Here is a 19,362-nt window from a genome sequence, read left to right as displayed (position 1 = left end):
ACTACCCTTCTCTGGGACAGCCACGTGCAAGATGGCGGATGCTGGCTGAAGATGTAGGTTCAGATTCACTAGCAAGGACTTATCCTGGGTTGTCACCAGCCCAGTACATTTTAGAGGTTACCTGGTCTTCTCACCTTGGATGTTGTGGTCCTTAAAAATGTGGGCTCACTTGAGCAGAAGAGCTCTTCCACTTCTAAAAACACTCTACTACACTTTGCCCTTCTCGAGCCTGGACATTTATGATGCAGCAGTTGTACAACGAAAAGTTTTCAAAGCTATTTATATTAGGAAAAGGAAATCTGTGGATTTGGTATGAACTCATGGCAAAAATTTCATCCAAGTGAAGCAAGCAATATAATACAGAGTCCCCTCTTAAGACTACTTAGTTCCAAGACTGCCCAGGGGGTGCCTGAGTTGTGACAGTACTGCACCCTGCAGTATATTTTTCCTATAAATGCCTGTGATAAAGTGATAAATTAGGCACAGTAAAAGGTAAAAACCAGTAAGTAGTAATAAAATTTGTTATAATACTGTAACAAAAAGCTTATTTGAATATGGTATCTTTCTCTCAAATATCTTCCGGCACTGTCCTGGCTGCCCTTCTTTTGAACCCACAGTTGATCACATGTAACCGAAACCTCAGGAAGGAAACTATGGATCAGAGGGACAGCAGTGATTCTCCCCTGGACTCCCATCTAGTTTTAGTCATAAGGGCTCTGCTGCCTTGCACATGCACTCTTAGCTGCAGAAACTAAGCACACAATGACTCTATTATTTTGCTCCTGGGCTGAACAATACAGAGTGTAAGGCAAATCTCTAGTTCTTTGATGGTTAAGAAAAGGCCTTACTGATGCCTTCATGAAACTATGGCTTCCCACACACTGCTGAACAGTTTGGCCCCACCTGCCTCTCACCTGATAGCTTGTCATTATCACACCTTAAGTCCAGCCACAGTGAACCTTTTGCTGTGTATCCATCCACATTGCAGGGCCTTGTTCAAGCTGTTCCTTCTGACTGCAATGCTCTGCCTGCCTGTCTTCCTGTGGAAATCCTAGTAATCCACTAAATAATTGTCTCTTCCATTCCTAGGAGAGGTTTTTGCTAAGTTTAAGTCACACAGACTGGCCTCACACTTGCATTTCTTCTGCCCCAGACTCCCAAGAGGCTGCGATTACAGGCATGTACCACCATGCCTGGCCCTACAGCACTTTTCCTAGAGGTCTACTGTCAGTTACTGCTTGGTATTAGTACTACTTTGCTATTTTAGTCCGCATATTCTGAATATAAGTATCAGAGATAGAAACAATGTCTCATTAAATTTGTTATTGCCAATGTGTGCAGTTCAAGCTTTGGACAGAAAACACTTCAACAGATACACTACTTGATTGATTACCGAAAGAATGAAGGGGGAATCTCTGCAGAACAGAGTTCATGATTATAGCAGATGCTGCCTTTATTAACCATGGGCTATATCTGGTTTGGAAAATACTAATTCATTATAAAGTTAACCACTACCAGATTAACCATGAAATGGCTAGTTAGGTCATTCTTTTTGTCTTTTAGCACCTAAAATACAAATGCAACCCCTTTTCTTACCTAACAAGCTGACCAGAATCTTGAACTGGGAAACCACATGGATCTGGAAAATAGCAAATTAGACAAAATTAAACATTCCAGACAAGGTTTAGCAAATGATCATTGAACAACAGTGCTAAAAAAGGACTAGCCAGTTACAGGGGTTTGACTCATTTCTATGTGGAACCACGATTTCTGCTATGAAAGAGGATTTAGATGTATGACACACAGACAGAGAATCCTGAATGAGTAAAGCACAGAAAGCAGAGGATTCAGAGTTAATACAAGCTCTAGTTTGCTGGGGATCATGGCTTGGGTATAATTTGATTATGTCAGGCAACTCGTTGTGGGTTGGAGCCTTGGTCTCCAGTGTGGTGACATTAAGAGGTGGGGCCTGGGTGAGGTGCTTAGATCACTGAAGGTGGACCCTCAGAAGTGACTACGGCAGTTCTCAGGGGACCCTTACATTAGACTCAATAAAAGGGTGTTACAAAAGAACACTCTCCAGCTGCTTGTTTGGAAGTAGGATCTCTCTCTCTCTTTTGTATGCTCCTGCAAGGAGCAGGGCTGATGCTGATACTATGCCCTTGAACATCCAGAATGTGAGCTAAACAAACCTCCTTCCTTTATAAAGTAGTAGGCATCAGGCATTTCATTACAGTAACAAAAGACAGATATAATACAGTAGGGTCCCATAAAAGTCAAATATGCTTAGAGCACCCATCATCACTCCTTACCTGTTGAATCTTCTTGGAAAAATTCTTATTGGATTTCTCTAGAGTTACCTCAAATCTGTTGCAACCTATGAAAAAGGAATAGATATGTAAATCTCTAAATACAGGGATGCACAAAAAAGCACCCACAACAAAAATACTACTCATACTGTTCTCTTGCATAAATTTTCAAAAATTCCTAAAAGACTACACAAGGAGATTTAAAATAGCCAACTGTCTTTACTAAGCACAGTAAATTGCTTTCAACTCCATGTTTAGGACCAAGGGTTTCATGTACCTCTGGCGATAGCGGAAAGGACCACAAAAGTTTACTGAGGCTAAGCCTGAAGATCTTACTCTACATAAGAAGTACCTTGGCCAAATGCTGCACAAGAAAGAATGTAAGAAGTAAGTCAAACTCAAGAGCTCAAGCAAGGAAACCCAGCTCAAAGCACCCTGACCTCTAAACTGACAAATCCCGAGCAGCTGCCCTAGTCCTAGGTCCCAGGTTACAGAGCCAACACTTAGCGCCACCTCCAAAGCAAGACCATTCAAAAGTGATCTACACTTACTGCTGCCTTCAGGTGATGCTACATCTGCTGGCACTGCTGCTAAAACGGAGAAGCAAATTCTAAACCATAAAAACGTGTGAATTCAGCTTTGCTGAGGATGACAAAAGTGTTCAGCCTCCAAAGTCAGTGAAGCATCAAATACAATAGGAATTATTGTAATAACAGTAGCTGTCACTAATCAACAACAGGCACCAGGTTCTGGGTTTGAAAAAGTTACAGATTCTTTTCTGTAATCCCCATACCCGCCGAGAAATAGGTTATTTTCCTGGTTCACATCTGAGGGCTCTGCTGGAACAAGCACTTAGGGAGCAGCCACTGCAAGATGACCCTGGAATTAACTCCATGCTTATCTGGAGCCACGGCTCACTGCACGCTTCCAGCTGGCTGGAGAAAGCTGCTCCCTCACGGCTGGCCGTATGCTGGCCCAGGGAGCTGGCGGAGACACCCAGGCTGCCACAAGACTGTCACCTGCCCCAGCCAGCTTTCGTCTTCATGTCCCTCAGCAGAAGGAACGAAGATGGAGCTAAACTCTTATCATATTAGAAATGAGAGAAATATTTAAAGTATGTACCTATTAATTCATTGTTATATTTAAAATGTATACTTAATAACTCGTAACTCAAAGTAATAGTAATAAGCCCATTGCATTAGCAAAAATAATAGTTTCATGAAAGGTAATTTTTCCAAAAAAAAAAAAAAGGATTGTTTTTCCATTTGTGTAAACTCTTTAATTTCTGCCTTAATAGAAAATAGCTGGACTCACACCTACTTCTGCATTCATTTATTTACATTATTTACCATAACTTTTTTTTGGTGGGGGAAGGAGACTGGGGATTGAACTCAGGACCTTATGCTTACAGAGGCAGGTGTGGTGCCACTGAGCTAAATCCCCAGCCCTACCTACTTACTTTTTGAGGCAGAGTCTGGCTATATGGTTTCAACTGGCCTTGAACTTGAGGTGATCCTCCTGCCTCAGCCTATCTAGTGCTGGGATTATAGGCAGGCGCCACCAAGCTCAGCTACTTCAGCATTTAAACTGTTGGTTTTGCCTTTTGTGTTTGTGGTGCTAGAGATCAAACCTAAGGATTTGCAAATACGCAGCAAGCACCATACAACTAGACTACACCCACATGCCTGCTCATGCTACAAAGGCAGAGCAGAACAGTCACAGTTGGGCTTTTATGGCCCACAGAGCCTAAAATATTTACTATTTGAACCTTTTACAAGCAAGTTTGCTGACCTCTGATTCAAAGTAAAGTTGACAAACTTAGAAACAAAATAAATTCTCCATTTTGTTCTCTGGTTTGTCTTATTTCTCTAAGCAGAACCTGACCAGCCTTCTTTCCTCTCTCCTTCCTGCCTCCAGAAGATGCTTTCTTCCAGTATTGCATAACCCTTGTTCCAGGGCTGTTTCCACTCTTTCCTTAAATTATTTACCAGGGAAATATACAATGGGTTAAAAGCTATGAAACTGCTATCTCTGTAGGTCTAATATGGTTGGATAATGACAACTTGGTTCAACCAACTCTGGCATTAACAACAGATTTCTATAGAATGTGGGTGTGGGGCACAACAGCCAAACATCAACTGTTCATGAAGGAGCATAGAATTAGGAAAAGAGAGTGAGATGCTTTTTCTCCAATAAAAGATAGTCTTTTGCTTTTTTTTTTTTTTTAAGAGTAGATCTTGGACTGGGGATTTAGCTCAGTGGTTCCGCTGCCTGCCTAGCAAGTGCAAGGTCCTCAGTTTGATCCCCAGTACCAAAAAAAAAAAAAGAAAAGCAAAAAAGACTAGGTCTTGATATACTTGAGGCTGGCCTCAAACTTGCAATCCTTCTGCCTCAGGTTTCCGTCATGCTGAGATTGTAAGCATGTGCCTCTATATCCCGCTAAAGGAGATTCTTTAACAGAAAAAACTTCAAATACTTTAGTTATTATTTTACACTACTACAAAAAAAGTCACACATGATTAGACATTAATTTCAAAGTTCTTCAAGCCCATTATTTTTACCTGCCCTCAATGACATGGTGAAACAGACAAGAGAACTTACAGAACAGAAACCCGACACTGGAAAGGACCTGCCCACAGTCACGAGCACAGGGTAAAGTAACAAACCCAGGTCCTCTCTTCACAGTCTACCCATCAGAAGTTAAGAAGATCTTTTAAAATCAACAGTTCCTAAATTTCCCCCCCCCTACAGGATTCATAGTTTACACAGGGATCTTATTCCACTGGTAATATTTTTTATTACTAGTAGTGAATCTACACAAAGTGAAGGAGGAGGAATATCTAACCCTACCTTCCAGATGGGGATAACGAATATAGTTTAGGGAAATGAAATAAAGTAAAACCCTGAAGATTCTCACATTTCTTCCCATTTCCAAATGTGCTTCCTCCAATCCCCAACTGCTCTTTCATGACCTAACAATCACTGATTTCACAGCTGTATACAAGTCACCTAGCAAAACTTTTTCTATTTTTAACCAAATATACAATAAGCCATTTCTTTCTTGGTTCTGGAAAGTCTGTCACTTACCAACATCCTTCCGAATCCTATAGAGAAGGAGATGTCCTTGTTTGGTTCCAACAAGAAGCCATTCTTCTGCAAGGCAAAAGTGCCAAGAGAAAGGTCAATTTTAGATGTTTTAATAAAACTATTTCTTTAGCTGGGTCTTGTGATCAAGAAAATGAGATGCCTTTGATAGCAGATGTCTTAAAAAGCTAAGGAATATTTATATTCAAGAAATGCCTGAGCAAGGGCTAAGGTGTAGCTCAGTGATAAAGCGCTTGCCTAGCAGGCACAAGATCCTGACTTTTATTCCCAGCACCCCTCCAAATCTAAAAATGAGAACCAGTTATAAAAAATGTACTGAATAATTACTAGGTTAGTGATATTAGATGGTAAAATGTCCCTGGTTTCACTGTTTCAGAATTAAACTGACCAAAAAGAAATAAGGACAGCCCGGCACGGTGGCACACGCCTGTAATCCCAGCACTCAGGAGGCTGAGGCAGGAGGATCACTGTGAGTTCAAAACCAGCCTGGGCTACATAGTGAATTCCAGGTCAGTCTCAACAACACAGTGAGACCCCGTCTCAAAAAAACAAAAATAAATAAATAAATAAATAAGGATATTTTACTTTTATTAAGTTATAAACATTTTTTTCTTCTTCCTTCCCTCCCTTCCTCTTTCTTTGACAGGACCTCAGTGCTTTCTCTCTCTCTCTCTCCCTCTCCCCCTCCCTGCGCAACAAGAGCTCAGCATTTATTACTTTTGTTTCTTAACAAGGTATATTTTTGCTGGGTGTAGTGGCACATACCTGCATTTCCAGCACCCAAGAACTGAAGAAGGAAGACTGCAAGTTGTAACCGAACCTGAGCAACTTAATTTAGAGAGTCCCTGTCTCAAAATAATGACAACTAAGGGCCGGGTACATAGCTCAATGCAAAGGGCCTGGGTTTAATCCCTAGCTCCAAGGGGGGGGGCATACTTTTTATTTTTATAAGTATATATATTTTTAGTCCAGCTAAAAAAATGTGATGGATGTTTAAAGATCAAAATATGGACAGTACAAACACAAAACTGGTATCCAACCTCAGAAATAACAGCGAAGAGGCATCTTTTGATGTTTTCAAGATTTTATCTCAGGGGAGATAAGTGCTACAGCATACTAACGTACAGAATTTACAATCTCGAGGATGGTCCAACTGACTGTTGACAACAATGTGAAGAAATTGGAACCATCACACACTGCTAATATGAATGTCAAATGGTACAGCCGCTTTGGAAAAAAACAGTCTGGCAGTTCTCCAAAAGTTTAAACACAGCGTAACCCTCTGACCCAACAATTCCACTCCTGGGTGGAATCAAAGGGAGAAAAAAGCCTGGCAGGGTGGTGCACACCTGTCACACCTGCACCCTGGAAGCCTAAGGCAGCGGATTCAAGTTGGAGCCCAGCCTGGGCTGACTTTACAACTTAGCAAGACCCTGTCTCAAAACAGAAAATTAAGGGCTAATGATGTTGCTTAGTGCAAAGGCCCAGGTTCAATCACAAAATAAAACAAACCCTGCTTCCCAACGTGGTTGTGAGGCTTAGTGAAATAACAAACGGTATGTGCTCCCTATTTCCTGGAAGACAAAGCACGGTCAACAAGTATCTGTTTGTACCATTGTCCAATATACTCTTGTGCCAAGTAACAATTCTTTGGTAAACTCCTCACTGACTTTCAAGTCTATTTCCCATTTTCACTGAAATGCTTATTTGTCAACAGATAAATTTCATGAAATGTCCATTTGACTGGCCATAAAAGAAAATGACAGACTATATTTACTGAAACTTAAAATTTAACACTTGTATGTGTCGAGGGAAAATGTATTTATCATACATGCAAAGTATTTAAACATCTTTCTTTTAAAGAGTAAGGTCACTACATACACACTCCTTTCTCATTCCACACTCATCAGGGCAAGCAGTGGGCCATCCAGTTGTGCTAATGACAAGGACCTCTGCAGAGGTCTGCTTTGGCCACAGAAGGCGGGGATGGTGAGGCGGCAGAGGACCTGACTCTGAGACCAAGCCTGTGGGCAACACAGCGTGGGGTAGCAGCCTTCCGAGTCCTAGGGCTGCACACCAAAGAGTGGGGCACATTATATAAACAGGCTGCGCACAGGTAAACCAGCCAGCCAGCCCTACAGAATTCATGATGGGCAAATGATGGGCTTCAAGGCTGGATTTGGTCCCTCCTGGCAAGTTAGGCTGGACACTCTTGCTCATAACCACACTAATGAAGCTCTGTTCAACAATGCAGTGTAGCCCAACTTCATATATTAAACAATTACGTTGCTGGCCCAGTGCTGGCCATGAGAGGGAACTCAGCAGTATTGAATAAGGTAGTGGTCACTGTCCTTCTTCAGGTCATACAGCAAAGAACGGGATTTGTCAAAGCACATGCCCCTGACTAGCTGTGCCAGAATCACCGGGACTTATCAGAAATGCAAATTCCTGTGTAGTACTTAGGAGGTTGAAGTAGGAGGATCACAAATTCGAGTCCTGACTGGGCAACTTAGCAAGATCCCATCTCAAAATAAGAGTGCTCATGATGTAGCTAGTAGAAGAACATCTGCCTCACATGCATGAGGCCCTGTGTCCAATCCCCAGTACCATAGAAGTAAAATAAAATAAAGAGGTAGGGGATATAGTCAGTGTAAGGGCCCTGAGTTCAATCCCTCAGTTGCAAAAAGAAAAAAAAAAAAAAGCAGCAAATTCCTGAGCCCTGCACCCAGGGATTCAATGATTCTGGGATGGCAGAAGCTGCATTTATAAACTTATTCATATATGTATATAATTTCATATTTATATATGTATATATATTTATAGTGGGTATGGATATGTGTGGTACTGGGGATCAAACCCAGGTTTTTGCACATGCTAGGTAAACAATACCTCCAGCCCCTAATTTTTTTTAATTAATAAAGGCATTTATGTAGTTACAAGGCCAAAACTATAAGTCTAGTTTCAATTACTGGCCATCCACCCTTACCTCTCCCTTTCGGAACAGGTAAGATTTAATAATCTTTGGTTTGTCCTTCCATTGTTTCTTTGGAAAATGTAAGTAAATATGAATGTATATTCACAAGTACTCAATAAATGAAAGTTATTAATATCAATAGTGAATGTTACTATCATTATTCATTACTTAAATATTTAACAGACATCCATTGGGTCAGGAACTGTTCAAAGCACTGGGAAACACAGCAATGTACAAAACCAAATTCCTACCCTGAAGGAACTGGTGTTTTCAATGGGGAAAGTGAATATAATAAAATAACCCTGAGACACCGGGCATGGTAGCTCATGCCTGTAATCCCAGCACTCAGGAGGCCGAGGCAGGAGGACTGCTGTGAGTTTGAGACCAGCCTGGGTTACAGAGCGAGTTCCAGGTCAGTCTCAAGTACATGGTGAGACCTTGTCTCAAACAACTCCACCCCCAAAAAAATAACCCTGAGTGGTTATCCATGATAAAGATAAGAGTACGAGAACAGCACATTGGTGGATATGGTATTCCCTTTTATAGGATAGTTAGGAAAGGTCTCACTGTTTAAATGTCACTTCAGCAGACAATAAAGAATGATCCATTTGACATCTTGGTGAGAGCAACCAGCAAATGCAAAGACCCTGAAGTAGGTACGTGCTCTGACTGCTCATGGAACATCAAGGAAGACTGACTGGTACCAAAAAGCAGTAAGAAGTAAGTCCATGGGAGATTAAATCAGGCAAGCAGCCACAACTTGACTATGTTGGGTCCTGCCAGCCATGGTAAGGACCTTGGAACTTAACTCTAGTTGTGATAAGAACTGCAAAGTTTCGAGCAGAAGAAAGTTATGATCTGATTTGGGTTTTCAGAGGCTCATTCCATCTTTACATATATAAAAAACTGAAAATGACACAAAGGCAAACAGGGTGACAAAAGGCTACTCAGTAATTCAAATAAGCTATGATTCTGCCTTCATCAAGAATAGTAACAGTGGAGAGATAACCAAATGACTGGATTCTACATTTGTTCTGAAGGCAGAACACACAAAATTTATTGATGGACTGTACACACTATAAAGAGAATGAAAGAAGAATGATTCCAAGGTAAAAAGAAATCCTATTTGTTGAGATGTTGGTGTAGAAGGACAGGAATGTTTTGAATGGGTTTGGCCATGCTACTAAACATACAACTGAAAAAAACAAAAAAAAGCAACTCTGAAGTTGAGGCAGAAACCACTGGTGTCTTCCTCATTTCTATTTCCCAGGAGATGGATTATGTTGTCACTAAGACCTTCTAGCTCTACTTTTTACCCTAGCTGGTATGACCTTGCAGGTTCCTGGATGAGCATAGATACAAGGGGGTAATGACCAGAAATTGCAATAATTCTTGCTGCTGAAATCTGAAAATAAAGTAGTTTTGAGGCAGGAAGAAATAAATGGCCTCTTGTAGCCCAATACCAACAGCAATCTAATAAAGGCATTGCTCCTGTTTGGTGGGTGATGAAGGCAGGCCAAAAGCTACCTACCAGTTCAAAACTGTGTTCTTTTACAAAAGCATAGGAATGAGGACTCTCTAATGTGACAAGGTGGGATTAGTGAGAGAGACTCTAAGAGCTATTTGGTCCCACAGTATATCAGAGCCAAAGATTCTGACAAATGAAGTGTGGTAAGCAGGTACATTCACCCATCTCAGAAGCATGTATCTTAGGCTGAGCTGGGTTTCCTTTCTGCACATTGTAATAACAGGCAGCATATGTCTCTAGGATCATTTATCTTTCAACATAACACTTTCATGTGTTTTTGTTCCCCACTGTGTCCTAGTGGCATGGGCACTGCCCCCCATTTTTTATTAGTCATAATGGTAATACAGATTGATGGGTTTCATTTTGTACATAAAATATCTTCATCACTTCCCACCCACTGCTCCCTTTGCTCCACTTTTCCCCTGGTTTCTTATTTGGGTGGTGGTTCAATGTGTATAATGTATTTTGAATCATAGTCATGTCCCCTATTAGCTGCCCATACACTCCCTCCTCTGCCTTCCTTCACTTCCTCTTATCTAGTAATGGTCTCTCAACTTTTTTTGTCTTTTTTTTTTTTTTTTTTTTTTAATTTTTTGACAGGGTCTCACTATGTAGTTGAGACTGACCTGGATGGAACTCACTATGTAGCCCAGGCTGGTCTCCAACTCAGTGATCCATCCTCCTGCCTCAGCCTCCCGAGTGCTGGGATTACAGGCGTGCGCCACCACGCCCCACTCACTGTTGTCTTTTTATGATTCCACACATTAGGGAAATTCAATCTTTCCAAGCCTGGCTTACTGTACTCAAGGCTCTGTTTTGTACTCATCTTTATATTCATGCCTGTCCCTGGCAGACCGTGGTCCATGTAGGTACCTAATATGAAGCAACACAGGAACGAATCCTTCCATGCACTGTCTCAGGTCTTTCATTTTGTTAATTTCTTTTTCCCCAACCTCTATTAATTTTGAGGTATATAGAGGAAATAAAATCCTTTCCCTAACCAAAGGACTATGACAATGATTTTTAGAGTAGCCCAGGGCTGCTAGTGGAGGAGGGCACACATTAACATGAGGATTTATAGTGAAAGAAAGCTACTCAAGGAGCCATGAAGAACTCTGTAAGTACGAAGGGTCACTGTTGGCAGATGAAGCATAGGACCCCAGCCACCAAGATGCCATGGGGTTGCCATCACGCATTCAAAGATTCCATAATGGGTACCAGGCTCAGTATAAGATGTGATAAGAATTCTAAGCTATCTTTTTATGGCCCTTGATTTCCAGGACCTAGACTTTAATAGGTGAATGACCGAAATTCTTTCTACTTGATTTCTGGGGGCTGTTACTGGACACAACCACCCATAGACGGGCATACAATGTTTGAAGCTGACAGCCAAGGTTTGCTTAGATCCCTTAAATCTTCATTTTGTACTTCTGAACACACAAGAGATATCTGACCCAGCTTTCTGACCTAGTCAATCCCAAAAGGATTATACAAGGTTATATGAGTTAGTATTGACAGTAGTCTGGTATGATGCTCTTTCATCTATAGAGTTGGGCAACTTGAGTACTTTGGTTATAAGAAAAATTCTTGGCTGGACTAGGAGATTAACTGTATGAGTTACAGCAAGGAAAAGTCAATCAGGAGTGCACACTAACGAAAGATAAAGCATATGGTGTTAATTTGCTCCCCCCTCGATAAACTACCCTTCACCTAGAAAATACTACCACCTGTCAAGTTCAAGCGCCTGGAAGTCTGCTTCACCCCTCTACACTAATGACTTCTTGGTATTCGAAATGGGGCAAACAGAGCGCAATTAACATTTCAACCTCCAACAGCAGAGAGAGTGGGACGTCCCTAAAAGACTGGGTCCTCAGGGATCGCCCAAACAGCCCCCACGACCATCGCTGTCTATAGCCGGCGAACATCTCTTCCTTCCCTTATTCCGGACCTCTCTCGGACGGAATCCGACCCGGGACTACACAACCAGACACCGGTCCACTTCTCCAGCTTCGCGAAAGGTCCGAGCCGCCCTCGCGCTGACCCGGCCTCGGCCCCGGGACCCTCGGCTCACCCCAAGCAGCCAGGCAGTCGATTTGCAGAGGTAGCTTCTCTAGGATCGGCACCGGTTCGAAAGCGTCGTGCATGGCGGCGATAAGAGACTCGCCGCCCCTGTCTCACCAAAATGGGGAGGGTTTGTAGTTAGAACCGGAATAGAGGAAAAGGATAGACAGGGATCCACTGGTCGGCCACTACAGGTCCTTCTGCTACACATCCGTCTTCGCGAAGGACTTCCTGTCGCGTTAGCCCCGCCCCTTCCGCCGCTGGTGCCCGCCCCACCCCGCTCCCCCGCCCCCTCTCCCTCCTCTGCTCCCTGGAATCCCGTTGCTGCCTGATCTAGTGGTTTGCAAAGAACGTGGACAGATCTTGTTTTAGAACCGCCTCAAGCAATAAACGTGATGCTTAAGAACTCGCGCATGGGCGTCAAATTTGGAGACGCTATTTAGGAAATAAGCTGTTTTTTGGGAAGTTTAACTCTTATTTTCCTAATCTGCGAAATGGTTTTTAAGTACCTATTGTGAGCTCCGAAGAACACTGATATACTCTACCCAGTCAATGCATAATAGCTTCAGTGTTACCATTATAACCCAACTGACTGAACTACCTTAAACTTACATTTTTAAAGTCGTAGTGCAGTGGCTTTCAGTGTGGCTCCTAAATCAACAGCAGCATCACCTCTGAACTTGTTATAAACGCAGTCTTGGGCCTCACTCCAGCTCTACTGAATTCATTTCTGGAGAACAGCAATCTTTTAAATTTCCCTAGCTGAGTCCACATACGTAAAATCTTGAGAAGCCCTGCCCCAGGCTGGGATTTCTCAAAACTGGAGCACTACTGACGTTTAGGGCAAGATGGTTCTTTGGTGGTGCAGGGGCAGTCTGTGCGCACTGTAAGCTGGCCGGCAGCAGTTTACCCCCAGGTAGATGCCAGCAGCACTGCCCAAGGTCACAAATACAACTCAAAACGTCTTCACTTTGCTAAGACTCCTGGTAGGTACGATCACCCAGCTGAAAATGGTTCCAGGCCAGTGCTTCTCAAAAACTAATGTACATACAAATCACCTGGAAATACTGCTTAAGTGCGATTTGGGTTCAGGAGAATCAGTGGGGCCCTCAGTTAAGCATTTCTAACAAGCTCGTGGGAATTGCTGATGCTGGACCACATTTCGAGTAGCAAGGATTCAGGCAGCAAAATTTGACACATAACTCTTGGGAGTCAGTAAAAAAGAAATTTAAATTGATGGCATGCCTACCTATTCAACTCTCCCAATCTGTGTTCTATCCTAGTTTCTTTTAGGAAAGTGAATGTCATGGTTCTTTCCTCAGAAGGGCCTTACTTTCTGAAGTTACCAGTTTTCACACTGGAGCCTGAAGACAAAAACTGAATTTGAGCTGCAAGAATGATCCATATCTGGTAAGTGCCCCTAATTAAAGCACTATGTATGTAATAAACTTAAGCATTTGAGATGAAAGCAAATATCTAAAAGGATCAGGCTATATGAAGTTTAAACGGTCCTGGTCACTATATTTTTAGAGTATATTTCTTCATTTATAATCTAAGGATTCTTGTCACATCTTTACAAGATGCTGTTCTGATAAATGAGAACTATATTTACAAGCAGTTAGAAACAAAAAGTGCTCAACAAATCTATATTTGACTGATTTTTAGCAAAGAAACTGACCACTTGCTTCAAAATGAAGAATTACCTGGAAAAGGTCCAATAACCTAGTAGTTCTAGGTTCAAGGACCAAAAACAACAAATAATATTAACCAAGGTGGTAATAGTCAATATGAAACTATAAATTCCCCCTGAACCTGCACTAAGACATACATATGATATCCAATCTTAGTAAACACAGAAAAGACAATTATGTTATATAAAATGTGTACTATATACTTATTTTTAAAGTCTTTTTTCCATATTAGAACAGACTAAACAATACTTGACCAACTATCCTGCTACATTATAACTATTATTCCATTTGATAAGGTTTGGGGTGCAGCAGCAACACACCAGTGTAACCCATGAGACTTTTACTAGAACTAAGAACATAATCAGTTCTTCATATTAAATTGTTCCTTAAAAATACTGCTGAGATGACTTTTTTCAAAAAAAATCACCATAGCAAAGAAGTGTATAGAAACGCTACCTGAATGTTAACACTTTTACTACAGAGTTAGTTAGTGAAGATTGTGGTCACCGGTTTCAACAGAAAATGTGACAATCTAGAATAAAACTAGGGGGAAAAAATTCCACAAGAAAGAATAAGGGAGATGTTCAGAGAAAGCGTGAAATAAATTGAGAAAAATATATTAATTTTGTTAAAATTTTTTATATTAAAAAGTGACTTTTTTTTTTTTTGGTACCAGGGATCAAACTTGGGCCCTTGCACTTGTGAGGCAGGCACTGGAACCACTGAGTTAAATCCCCAGCCAACAAGAACTTTTTATATAGAACAAAAATTTTGGAATTTTGGAGAACAAAATAGGATAAACCCATTAAAACAGAAATACAGTGCTTCAAGTGAATCCCATCACCTTGTGATGTCCCTTATAAACAGTCTCCAAACCAACACCAGATACGAAAGTCAAACCTAAAGAATGAGCAGCAGTCAGGGCCTCCACACTACTTCATGCAAGAGTAACCGTGCAGACTCTGCCATCAAGACGTGCTTGGTTTCATAAGCTCCCACTCCAGCAGCAGGACAGTCCCTCTAGCAGGGTGCTCAATCACAGCATTTAGACAGGTGCCTCCCGGGAATGGCATTCGGGCAGGCGGCCACCTCTGGAGGCTTGCAGAACAGCAGTTAAGAGTCCGGAGTGTGTACCACATTGCCAGCAATGGGATGTGTCACAACAGCAGATGCCAAGAGTCAAGCTAGTATTTCTCTTTAAAGTACATCTGAAATACAAAAATCTTTAATATACACCATTTGGAAACAAAAGTGCACTTGTTTGCTTTTTTAAAACGATTCACTATAAGTAGCTGTTTTTTATCTTTTGATCACTGACAGAACCTTAATTGGCTCCTTAATTCAGAAGGGCCCTCTACAAGATGGAACCTGGAGTTCCCAAGAAATTGAAAGACAAGTAACGATTTCCCCCAACACCCAAGAAACTCCCTAAATAAATAAAAATTACAGGCAGTTGCTCCTGGAGATTACATACAATGGTGTTGATTTCACAGTCCTTTAGAAGATGTTAAACTTTAGTTTGACAGATTAAACAAGTGAAACACAGGAAGTTGAGGAACGACACATATGTTGTATAAGCATCCATGTCAGAGTTTGGGAGGGAAAGGGCATCAATGTTGTAAATAAGAAGCTTGTAGGTTTTTCTTATCCTATGAGCATGGTTTCAGTAAGATATTCAACTTGTTCTGACACCTCTCACTGGCTCCAATATACAAAGATCAAGAAACAGATCAGAATGTCACTGTCTCCTTTAATCCTGAGGAACACTGTAGAAGACACTTATAGAAGCCAATCTCTTCCTTGATACTAGCCATCTTCAACTGCAAATCTTCCCATTCTTTACTCCATTTTGGACCGTTCAAAGTGTGTGATCATTCGTTCCTGGGGGTAAAGAAAAGGTTTAAGTGTGTTAATTTAAAATGATCATGAGAATCAAGACCTATTATGTAAAGGTACAAGATCCCAATTATGAATGTAACTGTATTGTATACCTAGATTGTACTAATAAACTCAATAAAAAGAAAAAAAAATAACAACAAAAAAAGATCTACCTCCCAAATATCTTCTTAGAGCAATGATTCCTAAATATCTATGAAGATTTTTAAAAACAAATACACAGGCCCCACCAAGATCAACTGAGTCAAAATGTCCAGCCTTCTGGATAGCAAACTCAGAAAAAAATGTGTATTTTGGAGTGAACTAAGATCATTGAACATTAAGTTTTTTGTTGCTTGAGACAAACAAACTTAGGGTCTCCCTTTGTAATTCAGGATATCCTTGAACTCATTATGTAGCCCAGGCTGGCCTCAAACTCGCAGAGATCCTTCTGCCTCAGCCTCCCAAGTGCTAGGACTACAGGTGCGCATCACCATTCCCAACTAATTAAGATTTAATAAGGACATGTACCTCGCCTCTTTAAGGAATTTAACTTAAAGACCCAGTGAAGGATGTGGACAGAGATTCACATTCAGCTACAACACTCAGCATAACAAAATACGAAAAGGAACCAAGTCTAAAAATGGACAGCTTTGCACACAAACTGACACATCTTCACAACTGAAGTGTATGCTCATTAAAATTGAGCTGATGAGACAGTTTCAGAGGCCTGTGGTCCGAGAGTGCACAGAGGTCACATTCTTTACTTAAGGATGGTTAGGAGGGCACATTATTTGGTTTTATCAAAAATCTTAAAATCATGTGGAAAAATTAACATAATTTGACTCTATAAAATAGTATCTACACTGTACTGTTTTAAGAAATATAACATACTATCAAACTTCATTTACTGTCCAGTTTTTACAGTATTTTTGTTTCCTCTTATTTTATGTGCTAAGTGCCTATCACAGACTTCTAAATCTTTTAAAAATATGATTAATCACATCCAATAATCTTTATTCTTTTCACTCTTTCCTTAGAAATACACTTCCTGGCAAGACATAGTGGTGCACACCTGTAATCCCAGCACTCAGGAGGTTGGGGCAGGAGGATCACTGTGAGTTTGAGGCCAGCCTGGGCTACACAGTCAAAAAAAAAAGAAATACACTTCCTGAAAGTCTGTTTTCCTGTTTCATTCCAGGTGCTTTCCAAGCCTGCTACCCAGCTGTCACCCTGAGAATTTCTTATGTTGTCACACTGGGAATCTGGCTTGCCTCACTGTTATGGATGTTTTATTTCCTAGACCTGTCTTTCCTAGCTTTCTCATTTTAATGGCAAACACCTTCCATTACTTTCTTGAGAAGCACATGGAGACTGTCAATGCTTACATGACACAACACCTTTATTTTAGCTTGCTATGGATATTTGGATAGGTATAGAATTCTAGGTTGAAAATTTTTCTCAGAATTCAAAGGCATTGTTCTAGTATCTACTGACTTCCAAAGCTGCTGTTAGAGTCTGATGCTATTTTTGACTCTTGGTCCTTTATCAGATTTGTTTCTCCTTTTAAGGTATTTTTCAGTTTTCTAAAAAAGAAAAGTCCTTGGAGAAAGTTATGTCAGCATGATGGCAGAACAGAAAGCCCAGGTCCTCTTTTCTTACAGACACTGACTAAACAATATGCAGAACAATTTTTTTTTTTTTTTTTTTTTTTGGTGAGAAACGCAGAAACCAGCTGAGGGGCTCATGTACCACAGAAGGGCACTAATTCAGTCATATAAAGCCAAGAGGAAAAGCTGAGATATCTTTTTGTCATAATCTACCCTGTCAAAACATGGCACAGAATCACCATATGTGGAAGAAACTCTCAGTTTCCAGCATCTACGTGGGGAGGAAAGGGAGGACTAAAAGGTACACACAACATCCTGACTTCTAGAAGCTGCCTGATGGAAAGGTTCTGTCTTGCTTTAACCTGAGCACTAAAAGCAAAGGGTCCCAACTTGGAAACCCTGGAAAACAAAGGCAGAGGTCCAGGCAAGCAAACAGATACTTGCCAGACCCACTCACTCTCCAAGACTCTCAGTCTGACACACAGCAAATACAGAAAAAGTCCTAAAGCCCAGGTTCTGTCTGGGAAGAAGAGATGGACTACAAATCTCACATTCCAGAATTTCAGGAAGTTGCCCAAAAGATTGGCTTCTGTCTCAGAACACAGTGGAACCTCCACACTTTAGGTACCTGGGGGCCACTGTGAACAAAAACAAAAAAGATCTTGAGCATGCTCGTACTCCCTGGGTACCCACAGTACACCACAGAGTCAGCAAGGGAGACGCAACTATGAACTCCTAGGGGACAAAAAGCAGCAAATCTCTCTAGCAGTAATTCACACACACAAGTTCAGAGAAGATACATGCACAGAGAAATTTCTGGAATCTCTGGCCAACCCAACTAGTAAAGGTCTCCTGTACAAGGAAGGTCTGTGAATATGGAAGAGGTGGTTGTTTTCTCTAATGCACAGATACCAACACAAAGAATTTTTAAAAATAGTATAGCAGGGAATTGGGACCCAAAGGAAGATATATCTGCAAAATGACCCTAATGAAACAGGTATATGGAATACCCGACAGAGAATCAAGACAGCTCAGTTCAGTGAGCTCAGAACACTGCACAAATTAAGTAAGAATATCAACAGAGATGAAAAATATACATATTCTTTGTACCAGGGATCGAATTCAGGACCTTGTGCTTGCAAGGGAAAAAAATACTTATTTTTTATTTTTAAAAAGATTTTTGTTTTATTTTATTTGGGGTGCCAGGGATTGAACTTGGGCCTTTGTGCTTGCAAGACAGGCAGCTGAACAACTGAGCCAAATCCCTGGCCCCAAAATATTTTTTGAAAAATACCAACAAGCCAGATGTGATGGCACATACCTGTAACCCCAGCATTTGGGAGGCTGAGGCAGGAGGAACACTACAAGTTTGAGGCCAGCCTGGTCTACATAGTTCAAGTTTAGCCTGAACTACATAGCAAGACCCTGTCTCAAAAACCAAACCAAACCAACAAATTGGATAATCTAGAAAAAAAATGGATAAATTCCTAGAAACATACAACCCATCAATACTGAGTCATGAATAAACAGAAAATCTAAATGGACTTGTAACAAGACTGAATCCAGAGTCAAAAACTTCACAATAACACTCCATTATAGATGGCTTCATTAGTGAATTCTACCAAACACGAACCTATGCTTTAAAACACTTCCAAACCACTGAAAAAAAGAAATTCATTTAGAAGTAACTTCCACATGTGTTCTATGAGAACATCATTACCCTGATACCAAAGTCAAACAAAGACAATTCAAAAAAAGAAAACTACAGGCCGAAAACCCTGATGGATATAGATCAACAAGCCAAACATAATGGGGCATGCCTGTGATCCCAGCTACTCGGGTGTCTTGAGGAAGGAGGATCACAAGTGCAAAACTAGCCGGGGAAACTTAGTAAGACCTTGTCTATAACAACAACAACAGTAATAATAATAACAACAATAATAATAATAAATAAAGGGTGGGTATACAGCTCAGTGGTGTATTTGCCTCGCACACACAACAGCCTGGGTTCAATGTGCAATTCTGAAAACACAAAACAAAAGCTTAGATGAATACTAGCAAAAAAGGATCACATACTGTGAAAATTTATCCCTGAAATAGAAGGAAGGTTCAATGTACACAAATCAGTTAGTGTGATGCAACATAATAACATAATGAGGCCATTACCACATGATCAATACCAAATGATACAGAAAAAACTATTATATAA

General features: G+C 40.9%; 2 protein-coding genes across 4 annotated transcripts in view; both read right to left on the bottom strand.

Moving 5' to 3' along the window:
* Positions 1-12,229, bottom strand: part of Vps39 (VPS39 subunit of HOPS complex) — a 50,265-nt gene extending 38,036 nt beyond the window's left edge. The window contains exons 1-4 of the mRNA XM_010624765.3: positions 11,988-12,229; positions 5,397-5,462; positions 2,313-2,377; positions 1,597-1,639 (exon numbers count right to left, since the gene is read on the bottom strand). Coding sequence (XP_010623067.1) covers positions 1,597-1,639; positions 2,313-2,377; positions 5,397-5,462; positions 11,988-12,060 — 247 coding nt within the window. The 5' untranslated portion in view covers positions 12,061-12,229. The remainder of the gene's footprint in view (positions 1-1,596; positions 1,640-2,312; positions 2,378-5,396; positions 5,463-11,987) is intronic.
* Positions 12,230-15,218: 2,989 nt separating this feature from the next.
* Tmem87a (transmembrane protein 87A) overlaps positions 15,219-19,362 on the bottom strand; it is a 54,351-nt gene continuing 50,207 nt past the window's right edge. For all 3 annotated transcript variants that reach the window (XM_010624780.2, XM_033764983.1, XM_010624781.2), the window contains exon 20: positions 15,219-15,549. In XM_010624780.2, coding sequence (XP_010623082.1) covers positions 15,508-15,549 — 42 coding nt within the window. In that variant the 3' untranslated portion in view covers positions 15,219-15,507. The remainder of the gene's footprint in view (positions 15,550-19,362) is intronic.

This window comes from Fukomys damarensis, unplaced genomic scaffold (genome assembly GCF_012274545.1).
Source record: "Fukomys damarensis isolate Sample0158 unplaced genomic scaffold, DMR_v1.0_HiC HiC_scaffold_17, whole genome shotgun sequence".
Lineage (NCBI taxonomy): Eukaryota > Metazoa > Chordata > Mammalia > Rodentia > Bathyergidae > Fukomys > Fukomys damarensis.
This window is presented reverse-complemented; position numbering and strand designations above follow the sequence as displayed.